The following is a 25267-nucleotide window of genomic DNA, read 5'->3' on the forward strand; positions in this document are numbered from 1 at the left end:
CGGCGGATGGGATGTCATGACGCATGAAGGGACGTGCCGGACTGGTCCGTTTTGGGTCCCGCACGCACGCTCGGACGCACGTGGGGGGCGGGGGGGAGGTGCGTCAGCCTCGTTCTTGCCGGCGAGATGGAGGCGCTGGACCGGGTGGTGTAAGTGGCGGCTCCGGGGCGGCGCAGGGGCTTGGAGGGCCCGATAGCGCTGGCTGCTTCCACGCCCGCCGCCTTCGGCTCCAGGCGGAGGCTCCGGCGGGAGCCCGGCCCCAGCTCCCGCCCGGCGGCCGGGCAGCTCAGTGCGGGGGGAGCGGCTGTCCGCGAGGTGCGCTGTGCCCCAGGCGGGCCCCTGCCCAGGAGCTGGGCTCCCAGGCCAGTGCGGGGGGAGAAGAACAGCGTCACCCGCCCCCCCCCCCCCCCATCGGCCCGGTTGCCCCAGAGGAGGCACCGACTCTGCTCCGTCACGGGGTATTAACACGTATCTCCCCGGCTCTGCCCGCGGCCAGCCGCCCGCGAGGGGACGAGAGGATCCTTCGCGGGGCCTCCAGAGATGTAAACACGCAGGAGGGAGGATGCTGGGTGCTGTATTAGGGCAGAGCCCTGTGGTTGTGGGATTTGCTGTAGGGGGAGTCCCTTGCCTCACTTCGTCCTCCAAAATAACCTCCCTAACCCACCCCACTACAGCCCACACCGCATGACATTGAAACACTTTGTGATTTAATTATTAAGCAATCGAAGTTATTAACAAATCAGGATGCTTTTACTATGTCATTAACCAATTGTAGAATACTTGGTCAGTCATTTTGCTGTGAAAATAATATATATAATATAAAAATAGTAAATGAAATAGTGAATACACACTACTGTGGCTCTTTTGGGTAACGTTGGGCCCTAATTTGGCTCCTGAACCAGAGATCTGAGTATCACTGATCTAGAGGTAAGGCACTCATTTCTGGTCCTGTTTAGCATTTCAGGAACAAACTCCTCCATTTAGTAGATCGATCTTGTCTAGATGCAGGCAAAAGTTCACAGATAATCCATAAAGGTGGTGCAGTGATCACTGGTGAAACTGAAATGGAACATCTATCTTAATAGAGGACAGTATGGTTACTTGCAGGAGAGGGCAAACTACGGCCCGCAGGCCAGATCTGGTGAGTCACGACTTTCAGTCCGGCTCGCCAGCCCTGTGGCGTCATGGGGCTAAGGCGGGCTCCTGCCTGCCCGGCCCCATGCTGTTCCCGGAAGCGGCCAGCACCATGTCCCTGCAGCCCTCAGAGGGCTCCATGAGCTGCCCTCATCTGTAGGCATCGCCCCTCGCAGCTCCCATTGGCCGGGAACAGGGGAATGGTGCAGGGCCAAGGCAAGCAGGGAGCCTGCCTTAGCCCCGCTGCGTGCTGCTGCCACACCAGAGCCACTCGAGGTAAGCAGCGCCAGGCTGGAGCCTGCACCCTAACCCCCTGCTTTGAGCCCTCTGCACCCTGAGCCCTCTGCACCCCAACCCCCTGCCCTGAGCCCCCTCCTAAACCCCACATCCCTCCTGCACCCCAACCCCTTGCCGTGAGCCCCATCCTGCACACCACGCTCCGTCCGCACCCCAATCCCCTGCACCAGCCCTATATTCATGGCCCTGCATACAGTTTCTCCACTCAGATGTGGCCCTCAGGCCAAAAAGTTTGCCCACCCCTGGTTAACTGTATTCTTAGGACCCGAATTCAGGTTAGTCACGGTAGCAATTGTTCATTAGCAGTCTTTCTTCTAACTCTGTATTTGTACATGAGGATACATCATGAAGTAGCAGAGAAGTGCCAAGCATAACGTGGGCTTTTTAATTCGCCTTTAGGCTGCCACTGATGGGCTCTTAAGAGGATCTCCTCTAGTCCTCATGAGCCATAGTGTGTGGGGCCGTGATGCAGGGTTTTGGTATGAAGGGAAACCATCAGGACTTCAGCAAGGATGTGGAAATATTACCACACCTTAAATTTCAAGTCAACAGAACTCAGGAAATTAAAACTTAAGGCCAAGACTTTACCTTCAATTTCAGTAGGTTTTTTTTGGGGGGGAGGGTTGTTTACAAGTAAAGTATTTTCATTAACTCCTTTGAGGTTATTTTGTATAGTACTTATTCATATTTTTGTTTTATTGACAGAACATCAACCAGCAGTGATTGTTCCATGCATAGTCTAATATGTTTTGTGCAAGTTAATTTTGTAATTAATATATCATTGCAGAAAGCCTAAAACTAAGAGGGCCAAAAGGTTTCTTGAGAAGAGAGAACCCAAACTCACTGAAAATACAAAAAATGCCATCCTCATAAAAGGTGGAAATGCAAACTTAACAGTGACTGAAACACTTAAAGATATTGTAAGTATATTGTTGGAAATGTGTACTGAAATAAGTTTTTAACATAGGCTGTGTATCAGGAGTAATTTCACACATTTTTAAAATACATTGTTTCACATGTTATCTACTCAAAATCCGATATTTCCAGTCTTGGTTTTGTATTCCTCCTGCCCCCAACCAGTGTATGTGACAGTCGGTGTTGCCAACTCTACCAGATTTAGAGAGTAAAGTGACTGCCCACTGCCAGAGGACTAAGATGAAATTACAAAGACTTATGTTTAAAATGCTCCCTGATAGTACAGAGCTTTCAGCTTCTCCCCAAACCCCAGAATTCTAATGAAGTCTGTCCCACAGCCTGTTAATTATGCACCTTCTGTGTACTCCCCTCTCCAAGGGTTATTTACCTTCTTCCCCCTTCCCAAGCTTGTGTTGCAGAGATGAGGAGGAGGCAACCCACTTTTCTCAGGAGTGGAAAGGGAACAGGGAGCACAGCTTCCCTGAGCTGCTAGGCTCTTCCTATTTCCTCCTCCCCTCCTGTGAGAGCTGTTCCGTCTCCCCGTATCCAGAAACTCCTCTCAGCTCCTGAGGGGTTGGAGGTTGGCAGGCAGAGTTCTCCTCCTGATTGGCTGCCTTAAACCCTGTGGGTGTACCCAGGTATGCACCCTACTCACTGGAGCGCTCATTGTAGTGTCCTGCTGCCTTCCTGTTGCTGGGGGGGCAGGGGTGTGTGTGTCATGCCTAGCCACAGAGAGAGACTCCTACAGTGGGGAGTTTTTCCTTGCTGCTTACTCTCTGCCGGAGCCTTTCACTTACAGGTGTAGCTATGTACTGGAGTGTGGATGCAGCCTGTATTTCACTGAACATATCCTACACACTGCCATCAGTGGTTTGTCTCGTAGACGTAGCCTATTGTATGTTGGACCAGAACTGCAGTATCTGAGGGGAAATGGGATTTATCGCTAACATGAAAGATGCCAAATCATAAGGACTAAATCATAGATTTATAGATTCCAAGGCCAAAAGGAAGCATTGTGATCATCTGCATAGCACAGGCCATAGAACTTCCCCTAAACAATTCCTAGAGCAGATCTTTTAGAAAATTATCCAATCTTGATTTAAAAATTCAGTGATGGAGAATTCACATGATCCCTGGTAAATTATTCCAATGGTTAATTATCGTTACTGTCAAAAATTTGTCTTATTTCTTTTCTTAATTTGTCTAGTTTCATCTTCCAGCCATTGGATCATGTTATATCTCTCTACTAGATTGAAAAGCCCATTATTAAATATTTGTTCCCCATGTTAATGCTTTTAGACTGTAATCAAGTCATTCCTTATTCTTCTCTTTGTGAAACTAAATAGACTCAAGGAGCTCAGTCACTTTAAGGCATGTTTTCTAATCCTGTCGTCATTCTCATGGCTCTTCTCTGACCCCCTTCTTGAATTGTGGGCACCAGAACTGGACACAGTATTCAAGCAGCAGTTGCACGAGTCCCAAATATAGATGTAAAATAACCTCTCTGCTCTTCAAGAGTCCTTTGTTTATGCATCCCAGCATTCACTGAGACATTCTGTAATAATCTGACTGTCTTTAGATCCAGGCTTCAAGAGCTAACAAAAAAAACTTATTAGAAATGTCTGTAAAAGGTCCTAAATAATTAACAAAGGTCAAATACACTTCAAAATAAATCTTTTAAAATAAATTGAATTTTGCCAAAACCTGACTTGATGTTCAGCTATTTTACCTGCAACAGTTAACGCCATCTGACACCTAAAATAGCGCCAAAAAATAATAATGCTGTGATAGGAATGTGTTTGCCCTCTGCTGTTGTAGGGAGGTGCTAAACTTTGACTTTAGGACTAATTGTATTTAAAATATTTTATGTGTATTTAACTTTGCCTAATGTGTATTATTAATATGGGAGTTTAGTAGTGCTCTGCCTTTCTGTAATGCTTTTCATTTTAAGATCTCAAAGCTGTTAAAAGAAACTATTCTTTTCACTTGGAGGTGTTAAGCTTAGGTTTAATCCCCATTTAACAGATGGAAAACCGATGTATGGAGAGGTGATATGCTTTGCCCAATGTTGCATAGGTATAATTTGTGTTGCAGTAACACCTAGGAATCCCTATATCTACACTGCAATGCGAGCGCAGTGTTAGCAGAATTTGCATTAGCAATTCCTGAGTATGTTTAAGCATCCATACTCATTTGTAACCCCAGGTTAGGAATTGTTGAACCCTTGCTCCGAGCCTGGGGCTCTAATATCTACAGTGCATTATGTATGCTCAAGTATAACCACCCATATCCCAGACTTAGTAATGCCCTCCCAAAATGTGACTGCTCTACCCCTTTTTTCGTGGTGCGGTGTGGGAAAACTTGGCAGTTCAGAAGTGTAGGATAAGTATAAAATTAAAGAATTAAAGTTAGCTTAAATTTGGTTAAGGAAATATACATGTATTGTAAGGAAAGGCCCTGACTAGCAAGTAGAAGGAAGGCCTCAAAAATAAGTGATAAGGCCAGAAGGAGTAAAGTAGGGAGGATGTCTGGCTCAAAGAATAATGAGATAAGAGGAAGTTTCTCAAAAGAAGTCCTCTGACTTACAGGGATGACTGCAGGTGGTTTTAAATAAAACAAAGAGACTCTGTCTTAAAATGAGCCAACACGGCCTTTCCCCAACCCACACGCCAATGTTAAAGTCTATGTGAACCCAGATGCAATGGGAAGACTGTTGGACAGTAAGAAGAAGGGGAGGGAAGGCCTTGCAAAGAAAGGTGATTGTAAATCTTATCTGGATTAAGACTGGAAATAAGAGTGAACTGTCTCCAATGGGTTTTTAGCTGAAGTCAGTAATTTGCAATGACATCACTTGTTCATTAAAAGTATAAAAAGTAAACTCTTAAAGGGTTCATTGCTAATAGCTGCCTGACCATGTTGGAGCCAACCAGTATGGGTCTAAGCACCATTGGTTGTAAGTGTCTTGATCAAATGCTTATGAGTACTTTGTTACTGTATTGGATGTAGTGACGGCTTATTTTTAGCTTAGAGCAACTGCATAAAGACACTTTGGATTTAATAAAGCAATTTATGGTTAAATTGGTGTCTGGTGATTTGTGATTTCCCATATTAATAATTGGAGCAAGAGGACACAGGAAGTCAGTCTGTGGTATTGTGGAATATCTTTGGCAGAGCACTAGTGCAGTGGGGCTGTGTCTGTACTGCAAAGCAATAGGGCTTGAACCCTGGATCCTGGCATGACCCAATCTTGTACCCTCCACCCCCATGGGTCCTGGTCCTGGGTCAGAGTGATTTGTGTGAAGATGGAAAGGGGGTTAGGTTTGTGCCTGAGTTCAAACCCTGGGCTTACACTGCAGTGTTGATGTACCCCAGTCATGGACCAGGTCCCCATGTGCTAGGCACTGTTCAGTTGGTGTGTCAGGGCTATAATTAGGAATATAACCTGGAACTCCTGTTCCAGTGCTCTAACTGCAAGGCAACATTTCCCTCAATTTGTATAAACATTTTAATAAAATAAAAATAGTGTAGTTTACTTTGAAATTTAATATCTCTCGTACAAACGTTGAGATTATTTTGAGTGGGAGGTGAAGGTGTTCTGCCCTGTTCTGGTGTTTCAAATGTGTTTTTTGGTCTCAAGTGTGTGTTTTTAAACCTCTCCGCTTTAAAATTAGTAATCCAGTCTTAGATCTATACTTTCTTGTCCCTTTTGTGAGCATGTCTATAGAGTTGATTTCTTTCTGGGTTAGACTGCACCTGATGGCCACTCTGTTTAATTCTCAAGTAATTCATTTATCCTTTTGATGCCGTTTTCATGTGGAATTTTAGAAAGAACAGTGCTTAGTATTTCAGTGTGTTAAAAGAACTTTCTCCTTAACTTCAAATTCTTTGTTTTACAGTATGCTCTGAAAAAGCCCTTTGCTGTCCTGTACAAAAAGTAAGTTACATTTTGCAATTTTAAAATTGTTTGATAAAGTTGGGCTTAATATTTTCACTCTAGAAAGGTGCCATGCAGGCCAATACAGTGGATTTAAAGAAAAAATCTGGCTACATAATAAACTGAGGGTGATTCTAAATGACGACAACAACAACCTGGAAAAAAGCCCATAGGTGTTTAAATGTCTGAGTCCAGTCCCATTTATCAAAATATATGAAGTAAAAACTTCGCAAAAGGGACAAGTTACTGATCAACTTCACAGATGATCCAAATCTGCGTGAATAGTTAATGAGATATGGTAGCAGTTCAGCTTGGCACAGATAAATTGAAAGAGTAACATTAAATCTATAAAAGGTAAAGTTGCAAGTAGTCTCAATAGGAAATACAGTTTATAATCGAATATATTTATATAAAATAGGGAGCCATTAGGCAGAAAGTTGTAATTCAGGTGCTTGGATGTACTACCTCATGAAAATCTAGGAATATTAAACATGATATGGATGAAAAGGCAAAGACAACTGTAAGCTATATCATGTGATACCTGAAAGGCAAACCTTCATTTTGTGGAGGGCAGCTTATTGCACTTCTGGAGTACTGTCTCTATGGTTGTTTGCAATTCATGCATCATAAGAGCGAGGAAATGTGGAGAAGAGTGCATCTAATGACAGAAGGACTTTGACATAGGGAACACTAAGGAAAGACTAACAGAATTAATATTTCAGAATGGTAGCCGTGTTAGTCTGTATCAGCAAAAGCAACAAGGAGTCCTTGTGGCTCCTTAGAGACTAACAAATTTATTTGGGCATAAGCTTTCATGGGCTAGAACCCACTTCATCAGATGCATGGAGTGGAAAATACAGTACCAGGTATAAATACACAGCACATGAAAAGATGGGAGTTGCCTTACCAAGTGGGAGGTCAGTCTAACGAGACAATTCAATTAACAGTAGGATACCAAGGGAGGAAAAATCAATTAATATTGCTTTGGATCCGAGACGGAACTCAGTTTCTAAAGCTGAAGTAATCTTCTCAGAAGAGCACAATAACCCAAGTGCCACCATGGCACCTAGTGTGAAGTCATACAAAAAACAGATTGACAGCCAGAAGAGTACCCAGAAGTTACCTGCTACAGGACAGGCCCAGCAAAGAAAATAACAGAACACCACTAGCCATCACCTTCAGCCCCCAACTAAAACCTCTCCAGCGCATCATCACGGATCAACAGCCTATTCTGAAGGACGACCCATCACTCTCACTGATCTTGGGAGACAGGCCAGTCCTTGCTTACAGACAGCCCCCTAACCTGAAGCAAATACTCACCAGCAACCACACACCACACAACAAAAACACGAACCTATCCTTGCAACAGAGCCCATTGCCAACTGTGTCCACATATCTATTCAGGGTACACCATCATAGGACCTAATCACATCAGCCACGCTGTCAGAGACTCGTTCACCTGCACATCTACCAATGTGTTATATGCCATCGTGTGCCAGCAGTGCCCCTCTGCCATGTACATTGGGCAAACTGGACAGTCTCTACGTGGAAGAATAAATGGTCACAAATCAGACGTCAAGAACTATAACATTCAAAAACCAGTTGGAGAACACTTTAATCACTCTGGTCACTTGATTACTGACCTAAAAGTCGCAATTCTTCAACAAAAAAACTTCAAAAACAGACTCCAACAAGAGACTGCTGAATTGGAATTAATTTGCAAACTGGACACCATTAAATTAGGTTTGAATAAAGACTGGGAGTGGATGGGTCATTACACAAAGTAAAACTATTCCCCATGCTTATTCTCCCCCACCCCCCGCCGTTCCTCACACGTTTTTGTCAACTGCTGGAAATGGCCCACCTTGATTATCACTACAAAAGGTCCGTCCGTCCGTCGTTTCCCCCCCCCCCGCTCTCCTGCTGGTAATAGCTCACCTTAAGTGATCACTCTCATTACAGTGTGTATGTTAACACCCATTGTTTTCTGTTCTCTGTGTATATAAATCTCCCCCCTGTATTTTCCACTGCATGCATCCGATGAAGTGAGCTGTAGCTCACGAAAGCTTATACTCAAATAAATTTGTTATTCTTTAAGGTGCCACAAGTCCTCCCTTTCCTTTTGCGGATACAGACTAACACGGCTGCTACTCTGAAACAAAAAAATCCAAATCTTTATCTTTTTTCTTTTTTTTTCCCCCTTCAGAAAAAATATTACCAGACCTTTTGAGGATCAGACATCACTGGTAAGTATAAACCACATTTTATTTAGCTTGCTATGGAACAAGAGAGACTACGTACAGGATACTGTCAGTCATGCAGGGCTGCCATGGAAAGTAGTTCTCCAAGGTTCACTGGAGTTATACCCCAGAAGCTAAATTATAGGGAATTATTGTGCAATTTGGAGTAAATTGAATATCTGTGTAATACTAGATCGTGAGAGATACTGCTGTTGGTTTTATGTTGCCAGGTTATTTTCTGGTAACACTCATTTGTCTGAAGGCAGAACCCTCATGCTATTATTGTGGAAATAAAAATTTTGGGGTGCTCTTGAAAGTGCATGCATGTTACTGTGAAATTATGACAAAACAGATTTAGGATTATAGAACATTGTTATAAGTAAAGGAGCTTGTTTTGAAGGGAAGGATAATATTTTTAAACAGCTCTCTTATAAATTCACATCAGCCTCATGGTCATTAAAGTATATATTGTTTATGTGAATATTCATCTTAGTTTCTTCACAAATAAAAAATCCATAGGGGGAAAAGACTAAAAGGAAAATTTAGGGTGTCCTGTAAAAATTGCTTTTCTTAATTACATTTGAGTAGAGGAAGAGAAGCACGTATTAAGCTGAGGTGTTCTGCCTGACTTCAGCAGTGCAAATCAAAGATCATGAATCACAAGTTTTATTCCAGAGTTCACAGACAAGAAGTTTCCATTTAAAAAATTAAAATAAAAAATTAAAATTAAAACAAACTTTTTCGGGGTGTGATGGCTGTTATATACTTCTGACTAAATTTGGTCTCAGTTCAGTGCTTTAAGGTCAAGTTGGTTTCTGAACAGGAAGAGAAAAATATCAAAGCATTGTCTTAAATCCTGGGGCTTGTCTGTTTTAGAGAGTCATGGAACAACATACTTGTTTAGAGCAAAGACTGCTGGTCACAGATGGTTGGTTGCCCATAAGAGATGAGAAGTGATAATATACAATGGTTTCAAAACAGACCTCATTTGAGATGGATTCTTCTAGATATTGACTCGGATTTAATCACACCTTTGCTCTGTCAGGTACAAATCAAATTAGGGCCGCCTTTGATATAGATATAGATATAGATATATAATTTTTAACATGTTCTAAATTCTCCAAATACTTTTTATTTCTTCATATTTTTCATTGATTACATTCTAAGACAGTATAAACTTTTGGATAAACAGTTCATTTACTTTACTGCTAGTCCTCTTTGCATTTGTATTACACTGCCAGTTGTCCAATAAAACAGATTGTTGTGGTAACTGTGAGAAAATTATCAGTTATGAGTTCCTAGAAATGCCCACAGTGTAATGAGGGAAAAAATCCAAGTCCTGTTGCTAGTGCAGCCTTCACAAAGCTGTTGCCATTCGTGGCCCGGCTCTCAGTGTCAGCCTTGCTTCCTGGCGCCACATACAGCTCACTTCTCTTCTCCTCCTTGGTTACCAGTCTCCTTAATTGATCCTTCACTGGGAACATGCCTTGCATCTGTTGAGGGGCGGAGCCACCGTAGCCCAGTATTGCACTATTCCTTGCCCTGGTTCAGTGTGGGGCCTGTAGACCCCATTACAATAACAAATTGCATCTTTACTGTTCCATTTACATGGGGTAATGTTATCACCATTTTGTCATTTATGTCATTTGTTAGTATTACTAATAGGAAGAGTTAACCACAACAAACAGGCTCAGTTCCTGTGGGGAAAAAATATGCTGACGTTTAAATATTATGATACAAGGCGACAGGGGATAGATTGACAAATCGTAGGCTTCATGTAATGTATATAAAGTGTTTTGAAGATTAAAAGACCCATATAACTATAAAGTGGTGTTTTGTGGCATCCTCACTAAGACTTATCTGTTTTGTTCTTTGTTTTTGCCATTGTTTTATTTAAATGGAGAGTTGTGCATCCATATGTACTAACACTGGAGGACCTTTCTTAATGTCCACCTCAAAGTGAAAGGTTCAGTTCATCCATATGATAGCAAATGAGTATGTTCTCTTGGCGGGGACTCAATATGTGCATATAATTAGGACAGCATGCCAGGCCATGTATCTTTTCCTCTGCCAAATTGCTAGCAAGTCAACCAAGCTTCCTTTGGTATGTGTCCTTTAGAGCAGGGGTTCCCAAACTGTGATATGTGTACACTGGGGGTACACAGATAAATTGCATAATGGTGGATTTTATTATTTATTGCATTTTCATAATAGGCTACTTATACAAAGCTTTCAACCTCTGTGGGAATTTGTTTTTAAAATATGGTAGTTAATTTACTTCAAGATGTATTAATGAGAACACAGATATGTCGCACTAAAACTATATCTGTACATAGCCGTGAAATATGGACAGATGGCTAAAGACAGGTAATGTTAAGAAGAACACACAAAGTATCAGTGACAAGAAGAGTAGTGGTATGCAGGCAGCTGGTAGATCTGGAAGGGATTATGCAATAAGAAAAGTTTGAGAACCTCTGCTTTACAGGATTTCTCTTTGATCTCAAAATTTCCAGTTCACGGATTTTCCTCCATCTCTTCTTGGTTTTAAGTAAGGCAGAGTATTTTGATGAACATCCAACATTTGAGTTAATTGCAACACTACATTATTTTCCTTTTTGGGAATTAGTAGTGGGAATCCAGAGGAAGATGAGTGTCAGTGAACTGCAGGATGGTACAGTCAGTTAAATGGGAGCAGGGGGTTAGCCCCTGTCCTGTGTTCCATGCTCTTGAAATTTCCTTGCAGACAAACGTCCCTTATCCTGTGAAATGTGCACAGCATTTTCCAACAGTGCTGTTGGGAACATTTAAACTAAAAATTGCAGTATTGCTACCTCTGCTTCCCAAAGCATTCATAAATTATGATCTAGGCTCCAAAAATGATGGAATTTAAAATATATATACCCACACTAGTATGGCTAAAAATAGCAGGGTAAATGCAGCATCATGGACTACACAAGCATGCCAAGGATCCTTGGTATGCACTTCCATTGCTAGCCTGTAGCCATGGGAGTGCAGGTATGTCTATGCTGCAGTCACACTTTGGATTTCAGTGTAGACATATCCTAAATGAGGAAATATAACTGTTTACAAGTATTTAACAGGATGTTGCATCAAAAAGGGCAGAAGAGGAGTTTAGGGCGACCAGTGAAAAAAATGTAAAGAACAAGGAGTAATGGGACAAAATTAGGAAGTGGAATTTTTAGCTCAGTGATACTCAGACTGTAGCTTGCAAGCCACAAGTGCCTCTTTAATGTGTCTCCTGCGGCTCTTTGCAGCACATGATATTAAAACACTGTGATTTAATTATTAACCAGTCAGGATGCTTTTATTATGTTGTTAACCAATTAAGTTAACAGCTTGCTCTAAGTTATTAACTTATTTGCTGTGAGAATAATATATAAGAAATATTTCCCATCATACTGTTTAAAGATGAATAGTGCTATAGTAAATGAAACCATGAATTCACACTTCTGTGGCTCTTTTGGGTAATGTTGATTGTTAATTTGGCTCCTGAACCATTGAGGTCAGAGTATCACTAGTTTAGGTCAAATGCCAGGAAAGATCTATCTGGCATGTGTATAAAACAATGGATGAACCTCCCAAGGGGGAATGGGTTACAACTTGAAATTTGTAGCTGTTCAGCTGATGTAACTGTGACATTAGCTGTCACCAAATCTTTAACATGTTTGCAAACTGAAATTTGTGGTCTTTTTTAATCTTATAGGAGTTTTTTTCGAAGAAGTCAGATTGTTCTTTGTTTCTGTTTGGTTCACATAATAAGAAGAGGCCTAACAATCTCATAATAGGTAAAATGTTTTCTTAAAAAAATGGGTCGAAGAAATGGCTCTTGAGAATAAATGTCTAACCCAACATGTTTTGTTTTTCTCTTTCATAGGTCGTATGTTTGATTATCATGTCCTGGATATGATTGAGCTAGGTGTTGAGAAATTTGTGTCGCTAAAAGATATTAAGGTAAGATACTCTTAAACAATGCAGGAGCTCTAGTGACATCTGTTGGTGAGCACTTGTAGTGAATCTGGTGTACTTTCAGTAAAGAAAACAAAACCATTTCACTATTGCCTCTTTTAGACTTCCAGGATTAACATATGCATTCACATCAGAATCTTATTTTTGTGCTTTGTAAAAATGTTGCTAAAATTAACTATATGTTTTCTAGTGGATTCCTTTGCAAAGTTTTTGTTGGGAGCAAACGAGGTCTACAATTTTTTTAGCTGCGAACAGGAATAATTCAATTTACAAAGCTACTAGGTTGGATTCTACCCATGGGAGGCCTTCAAAGTTATTGAAGGAAGTTATGGGGGAAACCATGTATGGGTTTCCAAGGGCAGAATTCATCTCACTGTAGCTAAGGATATTTCTGTTATCAGTGTGAGATACTTCTGAGACTTTCTCAGGCCATCAATTATACACAAACCCTGGTTTTCAGGAACTGTATCTGACTCAGTCTGAGGGCCAACATTTTGACTTCAAGAGACTTAAAAAACCCCAAACCTAACAGCAAACCCACCTTGGTGTGATCATATTAAGTTTTGATTTTGCCAAAAAATAGGTTAGCTATTTTATATGCCTTTTTACACTCTTATAATTAAGAAACTACACAGATTAGCAACTACTTAGTTTGCAGATTCAGAACAAGTAGTACAGATGAAAAAGATCTTTTAGGTAGCAAGAAATTTAACTCTGAAAAGTGATCCCTCACCTTAAGCTTGATGATTTTCACAAGTATTGCACAGCAGGGAGTTGTGGTCAATTGGCTATATAAGGGTGTATCAGAATCAGAAGTTGGAAATGGACTGAATGATCCAGTAAGTCTTTTCCATCTCCTTCCCAATGCAAGAAATACAGCATGCTTGCTTGTGTTTCAAGTAGTCTAGTTCTAAACAGTCCCAAACAAATGAACTTCCATTGTATGGTCTTTTCCACAGTCTAACACGTTTTACTATGAGGAAGCTTTTCCTTATTCAGCCTAAATGAGAATAACACTCACTATTGTTTAAAAACACTCAATGCAAACACTTCCAAGTACAAGTAACATGTATGGATTTATTTTTTAAAAATGCCTTTCTTTTTGTGTTTATCAGAGACCAGAACAGCTCAGAATGGAATGTGCATGGTCACTTGCATAAATAATATGCTTTATAACTTAGTTTGATATTTGTCCAATAGAACAGCAAGTGTCCGGAAGGAACAAAGCCCATGTTGATATTTGCTGGTGACGCATTTGATTTAAATGAAGAATATAGAAGATTGAAAAGTCTTCTCATTGGTGAGTATTTTGAAATAAGACTTTATGAGCAGTAGGACTTCATAAATCTGTGGCAATGCTAAATGTTGAGAAATGTTGGCTTGCCTGTTAATGTTTGTCCATATTCAAGAATGCAAGATAACATTAAGGAAGCAGTATTAGGATTTACAACATACCATAAAACTGAAGTTAAATCTGTCATTATCAAATCTGTTTCCAAGGATGGAAGAAAGTAGATCAGCCTGGGAAAGCCATGAAGACTAGAGGTAGTTGAAGTGGGGAAACTGACATTTCAAAAGTTAATTTCGTCCTGAATCGGAACAAAAAGTCAATCTCCTGTGAAACGAAAATTCTTCTCAAAACGTTTTTTGGAAATATTGAAACAACCTTGTCAAAATACTGTGTTTTCTAATGGTAAACTATTCCATCAGAGAACTTTCAGCCAGTTATTATCAGGACCTCACTAGACTGAATTTTGGGTTCAACGTGTGCAGTGAAAATGAGAAGTGGTTGTTAAGGCAGAAACATACAATTAAATGTGTTGGTTAACTTCAGGCTAGGCACAGATTTCCATTAAACAGAAATGTACAAACTTTTTTTTTTTGCACATCAAGGGTGGGAGCCATTGGAATAGGCGGAGAACATGCAGATGGTAAATAAGGTTTTGGATTTTAATTAGGAGTGCTGAGAGCAACTACAAAAATGGGTGTACTTTCTAGATAAATTATTTTAGACAAAAATAATTGAACTTGTTTTATTTGGAGCTTAAAAGTAAGATGGTATCGTGGCATTATTCATAATCTGAGTACTCTTGGGAAGTAAGCTTTAGGAGTGAAACTAGAAGGTAGAATGGCTGGAGATCTGTTCCCCTTCTCGTGCACTTCTTTTCCTGCACCAAGATTTAATTAAAAGAAAGAGGTGGTGCTTAATCTGAATGGGATTTTGGGGGGAAAATGTGGACTATAAAGTGGTGTGTGTGGGAATGTTGGTAGGGCATGAGCAGGGAATGAAAAGATGGATGGAGGCATGGAGATTCAGATGAGAATCAAACTTCTAAGCTTTACTCATAGTTAAATCCCAAAGATCCATTTTTGCCTATGTTAGTTTAAAAATTGCCACTGCCTTTGGCTTCATAGCTGCACAATCTTTCTAAACTACTATTGGAGATGCTAAAAAAGAAGACTTTCTGTGACTGCTGCATTAATAAATTAATTACTGCTATTCTTAAGAGCTCATCTATGTATTTTTCAGAGATATAGCACCAAATAGGACGAATTTTATGGCAAAGCTATTTTTCATTCAGTTCTAGGAGCTGGGGGCCTGTGAATGATTAAATGATTACATCACTGTCCATATTACATAGGATGCAAACCATATAAGACCAGGTTTGTGCCACTTTGCCCAAATTTCTGGAAGAGAATCATTACACACCAGTAACCCCACACATTCTTGTTCTAATGTGCATCCCCTTTTCACATTGTTGGGGCGATGGATTGAAATGCGCGCACACAATTGAGATTTATACAAAATACAGGTTTACAGCTGAAATGGATGGTGTTGCCAATCGTTGACATTTGTTAGATGAACTGAAAGTCTAGCCCTTTGAATTTATTTTGTTGCCCATCTGAGTAAGCTATCCCTCTCCCATTTGTTTGCCCTTAAGCTTTTGGTTACACCCAAATATACGTCAGTCAAATACGCATCCATTTTTTTGCTGCAGAACATATGCCAAGTACACATCAAATGTCTTGATGTTTTGTTGACTTCAGTGAAATGTCTAAAGACAAAACAATAGGTGAAAGACGGGGGTTCCTCAGATTAAGGATTTAGTGAGATGTTGATACCATCAAATAGTTTAGGCTTACAATTTGACCTCCTATGAAATTGCTGTTATATGATAGGGAGTAGCTCTTTCTGGTCCTGAGAAAGGTAATGTATTTAATCCACCATTTTGTTGCCAAGAAACTTAGGAAACTGTCACAGCTGTAAAGAGCTTGTTACTATAGCGCTACTGCCAAGAGCCCGGAGGCTCAGTTACCTAATGACCCCTTGTTACTAGACCATGTGACGTTGTTGTTAGTGTTAAACAACCAGGTTTTCATAGACACGTGGTCCATAAGGACATTTTGTACGTTTTTGGGAAGTCATGTGATAGCGATCCCACATTCTAGAAATCAGTGGGGGTAGGGGATGAACTTGCATATTGTATAATAACCAAATTAAACTAAACTTTTAAATCCATTTTTAAAAAATTGAGGACATCTCGTAATGGTTTGGATATGTAAATAGCAGCTTCCCTTTACCCCTCTACATAGATGAACCAGGCAAAGATTTGTCACTTTCTTCCCCCTCCCGTTTCCATACAAACATTGTCTTAAAATTGTAGTAGTGGTTTTACTGCCATTGGTTTTTGGTGCCAGTATTAGGAGTCTGTTGATCTTCTGTGTTCCTGTGAGATGTAGTTGCTGCTCCCCTGGTTCTAATAGCCTCCTGTGCACATATTTGTGAAACACTTCACCACTCGTTCCTTTATTGGACCCACTTGTGTTCTAAAAATTGGCAGATGTTGGGTCACTCTTCTTAAAATGCAGGCTTGGACTGAATGGGAGGAGACCTGTTTGTTTTGAGATAGCACTTAAGTTTTTCCTTCATCCCTATCACCATGTTTGCACAAATTATTGGGAGTCCAGTACATAGATATGCAGGAGTCATTTAGATTCTCTTGAAAAAGAGAGGGTAGAGGTGGTATGAGGGAGACAAAGAGGAGCATAAAACAACTGTTTCATGTCCTGCTCCGCCCATCATACTGCTGCAAAGTCCAGCAGTATTTGTGCTGTTCAGACAAGAACTGTTGCCTCTTCCTAGGAAGTGGCCAAATTATAAATTACTTTGAAACACACATTTCAAGTCCTTGAAGACAAAATGGAAGTTATCAAAAGCTCTTTTGCTGTGGTTACTAAATCAGACATCCTTGAAACACATTAAGTGCTCAGAAAAAAACAAGGGGTAAACTGGTGGCAGGAATTAAAAAGATAATGAAAACAAGGTCTCTAATCCAACAACAGTGGAGTGTCTCAAAAACTATGAATAAGCCAAAATTTTCAAATCCCTAAAGTTCCAGGGAGGAAATACTGTCTACAGCTGGTGGATGTCATAGACCACCTGTATTTGGATATAAAGATCATCCTGTGAGTGGAAAGCTATACCACAAGAACATACTAAAGGATAATCTGCCAATAAAAGCAATGTAGGTACAATTTCACATGCCAGAAGAGACCGTCCTGGCTACAGCCTGACACTAAAATAGAAGAAAATATTTTACCGATGACTTTTCCTCTAGATACAAATCCAGTAACCCAACAAAGGAGGAGGGAGAAAATATTAAGTGACCCAGAGTATTTTTCTGGCTAAACTTTAGGTAGTGTCCACCAGTAAGACTTTGTTTTCAACATAGCTTCATCACTGATGCTCCCAGAAAAAGGTCACTGAGGAAAACACTGGCTGAGGAATCTGAAAATGAAACTTAGAGGGAAGTGAGCCATTCAGCAGTTCTGCTTCTGGGTATTAATCTTTTTTTTTTTTTTTAATTAACATACTCTGTTAAGGTCACATCCTTCCTCCACCCTCTGCAAAGGGCTGACACGTTTGCATGGTTGTGTGCTCTTTGCTCATACGCTATTTTAATGGCCCTGATATGAGAATTATGTTAGACAACTAACTGATAGTTAACTGGTATCTGAATTTGCTCCCTGTAAAACTGTAAACACAATCTGTAAGTTTCTTTCTATTTGTAACTGACCATGTAGTGTTTGTCTGCTAAATGTGTATATCTACAGTAGTAAAAATATTAATTGCAGTGCAATAGCAAGTATTAGCTCATTTAAAAAAGAGCAAAAGTGCTCTGTTTAACCAGAGACAAAACTGTTTTTTAAAGCAATGATGGTCTCAAGTTTCCAAGATGATATCATAAACAATGGGGAGTAAAAACAATCAAGATAACACTAAACACTATCTCCTTCTTTCTTTGTATATGTTTATCTTGTATTGATCTTGATCACTTATTTATACCTACTCTGACTGCTGGCTTTGGTACCAGAGACTTTTAATCCATCACTTTGTCCAACAACATCATAACTTAGCTAAATGTTATTTCTGTACTTATGTATACTTAGTGAAACATATGTGAGATGCATTTTGTTTTTCTGAGTTCATAGCTGAAAGTTTAGAAGAATGGATAAACTGAAATAAGTATGTCTTTTTGTATTATTTCACAAAACTAAAGTTACTGTTGCTATTGAAGCAATGATAATGTCTGTTCTTCTGTCTTTTTTGGGGTGGGGTGGGTTGGGTTGATGTTTTAAAATAAGATCTGGAGCTTGTATTGCTACCAAATTATTTCTGGAAAGTGGATGTCTGTTATGCTGTCTTACCAAGATTTCTGCACTTGCTTAAATTTGCACATGTGAGTAGGCTCAGCGGGACTACTCATGTATGTAAAGTTAAGCGTGTACATACATGTGTAGTTCCATTGAGCGTACTCACGTGCAAAATTAAGCAAGTGCAGTCTTGGCAGGATTGGGGCTTGAAGTAGTGAATAATCATGCATGTGAGTCAGAAAGGACCCTGTTTAGCATTACTGGGGTTGCCTCTAGAAAGGCCAAATCCGTTTCTAGTTAATCTGAGATTCATCCCTTATAACACAGACTTATTATCAAATAAACTACAATCAAAAGTCCTGCTTATCTTAAACCTCCTTTTTGAAAAACCTCTTTATTTTAAAAAAGTAAAAGTGCCAGGTTTCTTGAAATATTCTTTCAGATTTCTTTCGAGGTCCTACTGTGCCTACTATTCGCCTGGCAGGGTTAGAGTATGTTCTGCATTTCACAGCTATGGATGGAAAAATTTATATGCGAAGCTACAAGTAAGTGTTGTCATTCCCCCCGTTTACATTGTCTAACACAGAGGTAGGAAAACTACGGCCTGCAGGCCACATACGGCTGCGGGACTGGCCTGCCTGGCCCCTGAGCTCCTGGCCCAGGAAGTTAACCCCCGGCCCCTCCCCCGCTGGCCCACCTCCTCCGCAGCCTCAGCTCACTGCTCCGCCGGCGCAATGCTCTGGGCAGAGGAGCAGTGAGCTCCTGGGGCAGCGCAGCTGCACAGCCCAGCCTGACCCGGTGCTCTGTGCTGCACGGCTGCCTGTCCTAGTGCAGCCGTGCCTTCAGCCACCGGCCCTCCAGGCAGTGTGTTAAGGGGGCACGGAGCAGGGGGGTTGGACAGAGGGCAGGGGAGTTCGGTGGTGGTGGTCAGGGGCTGGGGGGTGTGGATAGGGGTCGGGGAAGTCAGAGGGCAGGGAACCGGGTGGTTGAGTGGGGGGAGGTGTCCTGGGGGGGGGGGGGGGCAGTAAGGAAGGAGAGAGGGGGTTGGATGGGGTGGCGGGGGCAGTCAGGGGCAGAGGGTCTGGGGGCAGTCAAGGAGAAGGGGTGGTTGGGTGGGGGGGGGTAGTCAGGAAGGAGAGGGGAGTTGGATGGTGCAGTTAGGGGCGGGGGATCTGGGGGTGGTCAAGGGACAGAGAGCAGGGGGTGGATGGGGCAGGGGTCTGTCAGGGAACAGGGGGGTTGGATGGAGCAGGAGTCCCAGGGTGGGGGCATCAGGGGGCGAGAAGCAGGGCGGTTGGATGGGGGCGGGGGCAACAGCCTCCCCTAACCGGCCCTCCATACAATTTCAAAACCCAAAAAGTTTGCCCGCCCCTCGTCTAACAGGAGGTTAGATTTCATTTCTATCTGTAGCCATTTTCCAGGGCCAGATTCAGCCCATGGTTCTGTGCACAAGTAACACTAACAGACCCTGGTTGTCAGTAAGTGGGATTGAACCTGGGACAGCTGAAGCTTAGTGCATGAGCCTCTACTGCATGAGCTAAAAGCCACATGGCCCGACCTACGGCTGTAGTGCAGACTCATTAATCTCTAAGTGGTCTCAGTGCCACTAGAGGAGACAGAACACCACACTCAGGAGGTGTGTGGGTTACAAACACACACAACTGTATTGAAATCAATGGGAGTTGAACATGCATTCAAGATCAGACACTGGTACCGTGGTTATAAGTTTTCTGAACCAAAAAAAAATGCAACAGTTGCACGTTTTCTAAAGGCCAGGTTCTGTCTGGGGTCCAGAAAATAATGAGAAACATAAATACGAAATGCAGTAAAGGTGGACAACGTTGATTTTTTTATTTATTTATTTTTTGTTCTGTCTCTTCCGCAGAGTGTTGTTGAAGAAGTCGGGATGTAAAATACCTAGGATTGAACTGGAAGAGATGGGACCTTCATTAGATCTGGTGATGAGGAGAACACATTTGGCTTCAGAAGACCTCTATAAATTATCTCTTAAACAACCTAAAGCCCTCAAGGTATATAAATCTTGTATTTTATACAAAAATCTTTGCTCTGCATCATACATAGTCTTTAATACAGAACCAGTTTTAAAGTAAACCATGCAAAAGACCAAGGGATGAAGGTGTTAGTTCTTTTTTGAGTGCTGGTCCCTATGTGGATTCCAAGCGTGGGGTGCACATGCATGCCATGTGCCTTCACCGGAACTGTTGATAGTAGTGTCCATTGACCCGCTCATGTCGTGCATTGATCACATGGTGTGTCCGAGGCTTTAAGAGGCTGCATGGGTTGACACCACTCCAGTTCCCTCGTACCGCCACATGGCCAGAGTTGGAACCCAGTCCCTCCATGCTCTTAGCCACTTGAGAGTACTGCGTTCAACCTTTTTTTCACTGTATATAGTTTCTTTATTTACTTAATTAGGTAGTTGTCCATTTTTCGTCCATAGCTAGTTAGGTTACTTGTTGGATCTTCCCCGTTCGGGGCGTCTCTCCCTAGCCCAGGGATTATGCCCTGTCAAGCCGGGATTAAAAACTATGCTTTGTGCTCTCCCTCCTTTTCGGTGAGCGATGAGCACACCCGCTGCCTGTACTGTCTGGGCGAAGCCCACGTCGTCTCTCGCTGCTCTGTCTGGAGCGCCTCTCCGTGGTGGATCCGGGTGGCACGCGAGCTTTGGCTCCAAAATTTTCTAATGGTGGAAGCCATGCACTCATGTGTGCAGTAAGACCCGGCTCCAGCGGAACCACCGGAGTGTTGCCAGTCATGGTCGGTGACCGCCTCGCCTGTCCCTTTCGTACAGCACCGCCAACACCGACAAAACCTCACCGCATGCACAAGAAGTACGGGCACAAGTGTGGCTCCCCAGTGGGGACCATCTCAAAATGCAGTGTTTCCTCTCCGAGCTGGGATCGGTTGGGGGAGAAGTTGCGTGCAACAGGTGAAGGTCCAACTTCGACTTCAACACCGCCTTCAAAGAAAGCGCACACAGAATTTCGTTCTAAATGCCACCACTCTCCACCGACACTGTCAATTCCAACACCAGGACCCTCTGTCACTTCCAGCACCATCGACCCCCTTGGTTCTGTCAAGCTCAGTACTCCCAGTCCCATGCACTCCAGGCGGTTTATCTTCACTTACACCAATGGCAGAGCTTATGTTATCCTTCACTGGTACCCCACCACAATTTGGAACCCCATCAGGTCCCAGGTTCCCTACTCTGGCCAGTGAACCTCTTGTCCTCCGTCCTGCTCCAACGATGACGGCCAAGTCCCTTCTCCCAGTTGACCATCCTCCGACATCACCGCTACTGCCGGTACCACCTGCAACATCGACTCCCCCTTTCCCAGAACAGTCAGAGTCCGACTGGTCTTCAGAACCGGACACAGCTCTCACCTTCTTGCTCTTATAGTCCAGATCCTTGGCACCATGCCTATCCTCCAGACTATGGTCACACCACTGATCCTTAGTTCCTGGTACCTGTGGACCCCGCCCAGGCATGGCAACTCTTTGGCCATTTTGGGCCTCATGGGACCCTTACCATCATTGCAATGCACACCACCTACACCGCACCTTTCCCATGCATACAGTGACTGTTCAGGGGAAACCCCTGGATCCTCTGGGTCCATCGGCGGCCCCGATCACACCACCAGAATTGCCTATTCTTAAAGGCGTTTCATCATCTCCGGACGATGCCCTGATCCAATCTTCCCTCTCCCCACCAGATGACCACACACAATATCAGTCCCTGCTCCGTCGCATGGCCACGGCCCTCAACCTTCCACTAGAGGATGTTCAGGACCCCCATGACCAATTCCTGGACATGCTTCAATCTCCAGGATTCTACTGCACAGCCTTACCCATTCATTCGGCTACCTTACAACCAGCCCAGATGGTGTGGCATACGTCAGCCTCTTGTGTCCCATACTAAAGCGAGTGGAATGCCGCTATTCTGTCCCCTCTAAGGACACAGATTTCCTGTTTACCCACCCACTGCCAAATTCCCTGGTGATCAATGCTGCCATCGCACATGCCCGTCAGCAGCACTTTAAATCAACACCACCAGATCGCAATGCCAAAAAATTAGACTTGCTGAGTAGAAAAGTTTATTCATTAGCAGGGCTACAATTCTGTATTGCCATTTATCAGGCCGTTCTGGCCAAATACAATTTTCTATCCTACTCCCAACTGGCAGATTTCCGGGACTCTTCTTCCTGACCAACAGCAGGACTGCCAACGCATGGTAGATGAGGGAAAGCTGGTGGCCAAAGTCATGCTCTAGGCCACGGTAGATGCTGCAGGCACTCTCTCTCACTCCTTAACCCCCAGAGTCGTTCTCTGTCGTGACTCGTGGCTATAGTCCAACGGTCTTCCAAAGGAGGTCCAGATGACGGTGGAAGACCTCCACTTTGACCACAATAAACTGTTTAGTGACAAGACGGATGAGACCCTTCACTCCATTAAGGACTCCCAGGCCACCGTTCCCTCCCTGGGCGTCTATGCCCCAGCCCCCACCCACCGACAACAGCATCCACCTTTCCATCCTCTTCCTCGCATCACTTATCACCTGTACCCCCAGCGACCCTTGGAACTGCTTCAGCATCAACTTCACTCTCAATGGCCCTGGCACTCTCCCTCTACCGCTTCCATTTCTCGTTGACCCAAACAATTGTTTTGACTCATATAAAGACCTGAAAACTTCCCATAACCCTTCCGGACGCACCTCCCATCATATCCAGGGGTTGTCTGGCACTCTGTCTGCACTTCGAGTTCCATCAACTCTGACTGCTGGGTGCTAGACGTCATCTGTCAAGGATACCTAATCGAATTCCTTTCCTTCCCCCCATGCTACACACCTGGGAGCTGCCCCCCTCCCTCCCGAACCCTATCCAACTCGATCTTCTTCACAACGAAAACACTGTCCTTGTCCACAAGGGTGCCATAGAACCTGTGCCACACTGCCACCATGGCTTCTACTCCCCCAATTTCCTTATTCTGAAAAGGGGGGAGGTATGCGCCCCATTCTAGATCTCCACACCTTAAACAAATTAATCCGCATTTTTCACTTCCGGATGGTCACCCTCCCCCTTACTATCTCTTCCCTCCCACATAGAGCCTAGTTTGCTGCTCTCGATATGAAAGACACGTACTTTCATGTAGACATTCACCCTGCTTATCACAAATTCCTTTGTTTTATTATGGCAATGCCCATGATCAGTTCCATTTCCTCCCCTTTGGGATCTCCACTGCCCCCCGCGTATTTACCAAGGTCTTTGCGGATGTCACAGCCTATATGCACCGACTGGGGCACACCCTATTTCCTTACCTAGACAGCTGGCTTCTGGTAGCACCCTCTCGCTCCTGCCTCCTGCCCACCATGTGCACCTTACACACCCTCCTTCAGAGACTAGGAGTATGCATCAGTGAAGAAGAATCCGTCCCTACCCTCCCACTTAGCTTTATAGGAGGACATTTGGACTCCATGACAGCCAGAGCTTTTCTTCCCGGGGACCGCTTAACTGCCCTTGTTACCCTCATTACCATGCTGAGACATCCACCCACACGTGCCTGCCAGTGCTTTTCCCTTCTCGGACACATGGCGGCTTGTGCTGCTGTTACACCACTTGCCCGTCTCCATATGCACGGCCTCCAACATTGGCTCCACACAGTCTACAATCCATAGGAAGACTCTCTCACCAAGCTACTAGTCCTCCTCTCCAGCGTCTTGACCTCCCTCTCATGGTGGTGCAACCCCTCCACAGTCCTAGTGGGCATACCATTCATGCCCCCCACACAACTGCCACCCTCACCACAGACATGTCTTTAGCGGGTTGGGGTGCCCACCTCGACACCCACACTGTTCAGGGCCTCTGGTCCACATGAGAAGCACGAATGCACATCACCATCCTTGAGCTCCAAGCAGTCTGTCTGGCCTGCCAAGTGTTCCTAGACTCTCTCCACATCCAAGTACTCTCGGACAACAGGACGGTGGTCATATACATAAACAAGGCAGTGCATGGTCCCCCTCTCTGTGTGCAGAAGCTGGTGCCTCAGATCCTCCACCACGATGGATGCTGCCATCGGTCACACTGTCTTACACAGTTGGTCCTCTCGAGAGCCCTTGCGCCCACCTCCTTCTTGAGTAGTGCTCGCTGTATTCCCACTTTGGAATCCACGTAGGGACCAGCACTCGAAGAAGAAGGTTATTTACTGTAACTAGAGGTTCTTAGAGATATGTGGTCCCTATCTGGATTCCAATCCCACCCTCCATTCCCTCTCCTCCGGGCTCTCCTACCCCCTGGTGAGAAGGAACTAGAGCGGTGACAATCCACGCAGCCTCTTAAAGCCTTGGATGCACCACATGGTCGACGCATGCGGGTCAATGGACACTATTATCAACAGTTCCATCTCCAGCGTATGGCACGCATGCACATCCCACGCTTGGAATCCAGATAGGAACCACACCTCTCAAAGAACCTCCCATGACAATAAGTAACCTTCTCTTATTGCACACTATCTTTGCAATGTTCAGGTCTTTTTGCTAAGCTAACTGATGTCATTGCATGATCTGTAGAGGGACACATGGGTAGGGCAGGATTAAGGAACTGATCTGGTGGCATATAAAGACAGGAAAATAAATCTTTATACTCTGGATTTTATCTGTACAATACCATTTTTAGGTATAGTTATCTTAAATTGTAATGGAAGTTTAATTACTGGTGAATATGGTGACTTGTGATGGCAGATACACTTGCCTTCAGTGACTGAATTGTATTCTGGGCCCAGAAATGTTAACATTGTTCTTACCTTGCAGCCAAAGAAGAAGAATATCTCTCACGATGTCTTTGGTACATCATATGGTCGGATCCACATGCAGAAACAGGATCTCAGTAAATTACAGACAAGGAAGATGAAAGGGTTAAAGAAGAGACCTGCAGCAAAGATGACTGAAGAAGAGGAAGGGATTAGTCCAAAGAAATCAAAATCGGTCTGATAGGATAAAATAGTTTTGGACTTTTGATAACTTCAGCTTTTGCTGTATTTGTCACAAAATAAATGTGGCAGATGTGGACCAGTCAGCTGCCATTTTTTAAAA

General features: G+C 43.3%; 1 protein-coding gene across 2 annotated transcripts; it reads left to right on the forward strand.

Annotated features, from left to right (window-relative positions):
* On the forward strand, positions 1–25267 carry RPF2 (ribosome production factor 2 homolog). Of its 2 annotated transcripts, XM_077812946.1 has the most exons (10): positions 1–149; positions 2219–2351; positions 6243–6280; positions 8487–8526; positions 12245–12326; positions 12416–12492; positions 13708–13807; positions 18605–18707; positions 20048–20192; positions 24986–25267. In XM_077812946.1, the coding sequence occupies exons 1-10, from the start codon at positions 127–129 to the stop codon at positions 25163–25165; spliced, it is 921 nt and encodes a 306-aa protein (XP_077669072.1). In that variant the 5' UTR covers positions 1–126; the 3' UTR covers positions 25166–25267. The 2 variants fall into 2 exon arrangements, with proteins under 2 accessions (XP_077669072.1, XP_077669073.1); XM_077812947.1 differs by lacking the exons at positions 1–149; positions 2219–2351; positions 6243–6280 and adding an exon at positions 9397–9565 and having other exon boundaries at positions 8489–8526.

The sequence above is a fragment of the Eretmochelys imbricata genome, chromosome 3 (genome assembly GCF_965152235.1).
Source record: "Eretmochelys imbricata isolate rEreImb1 chromosome 3, rEreImb1.hap1, whole genome shotgun sequence".
In the NCBI taxonomy this organism is placed as follows: Eukaryota; Metazoa; Chordata; order Testudines; family Cheloniidae; genus Eretmochelys; species Eretmochelys imbricata.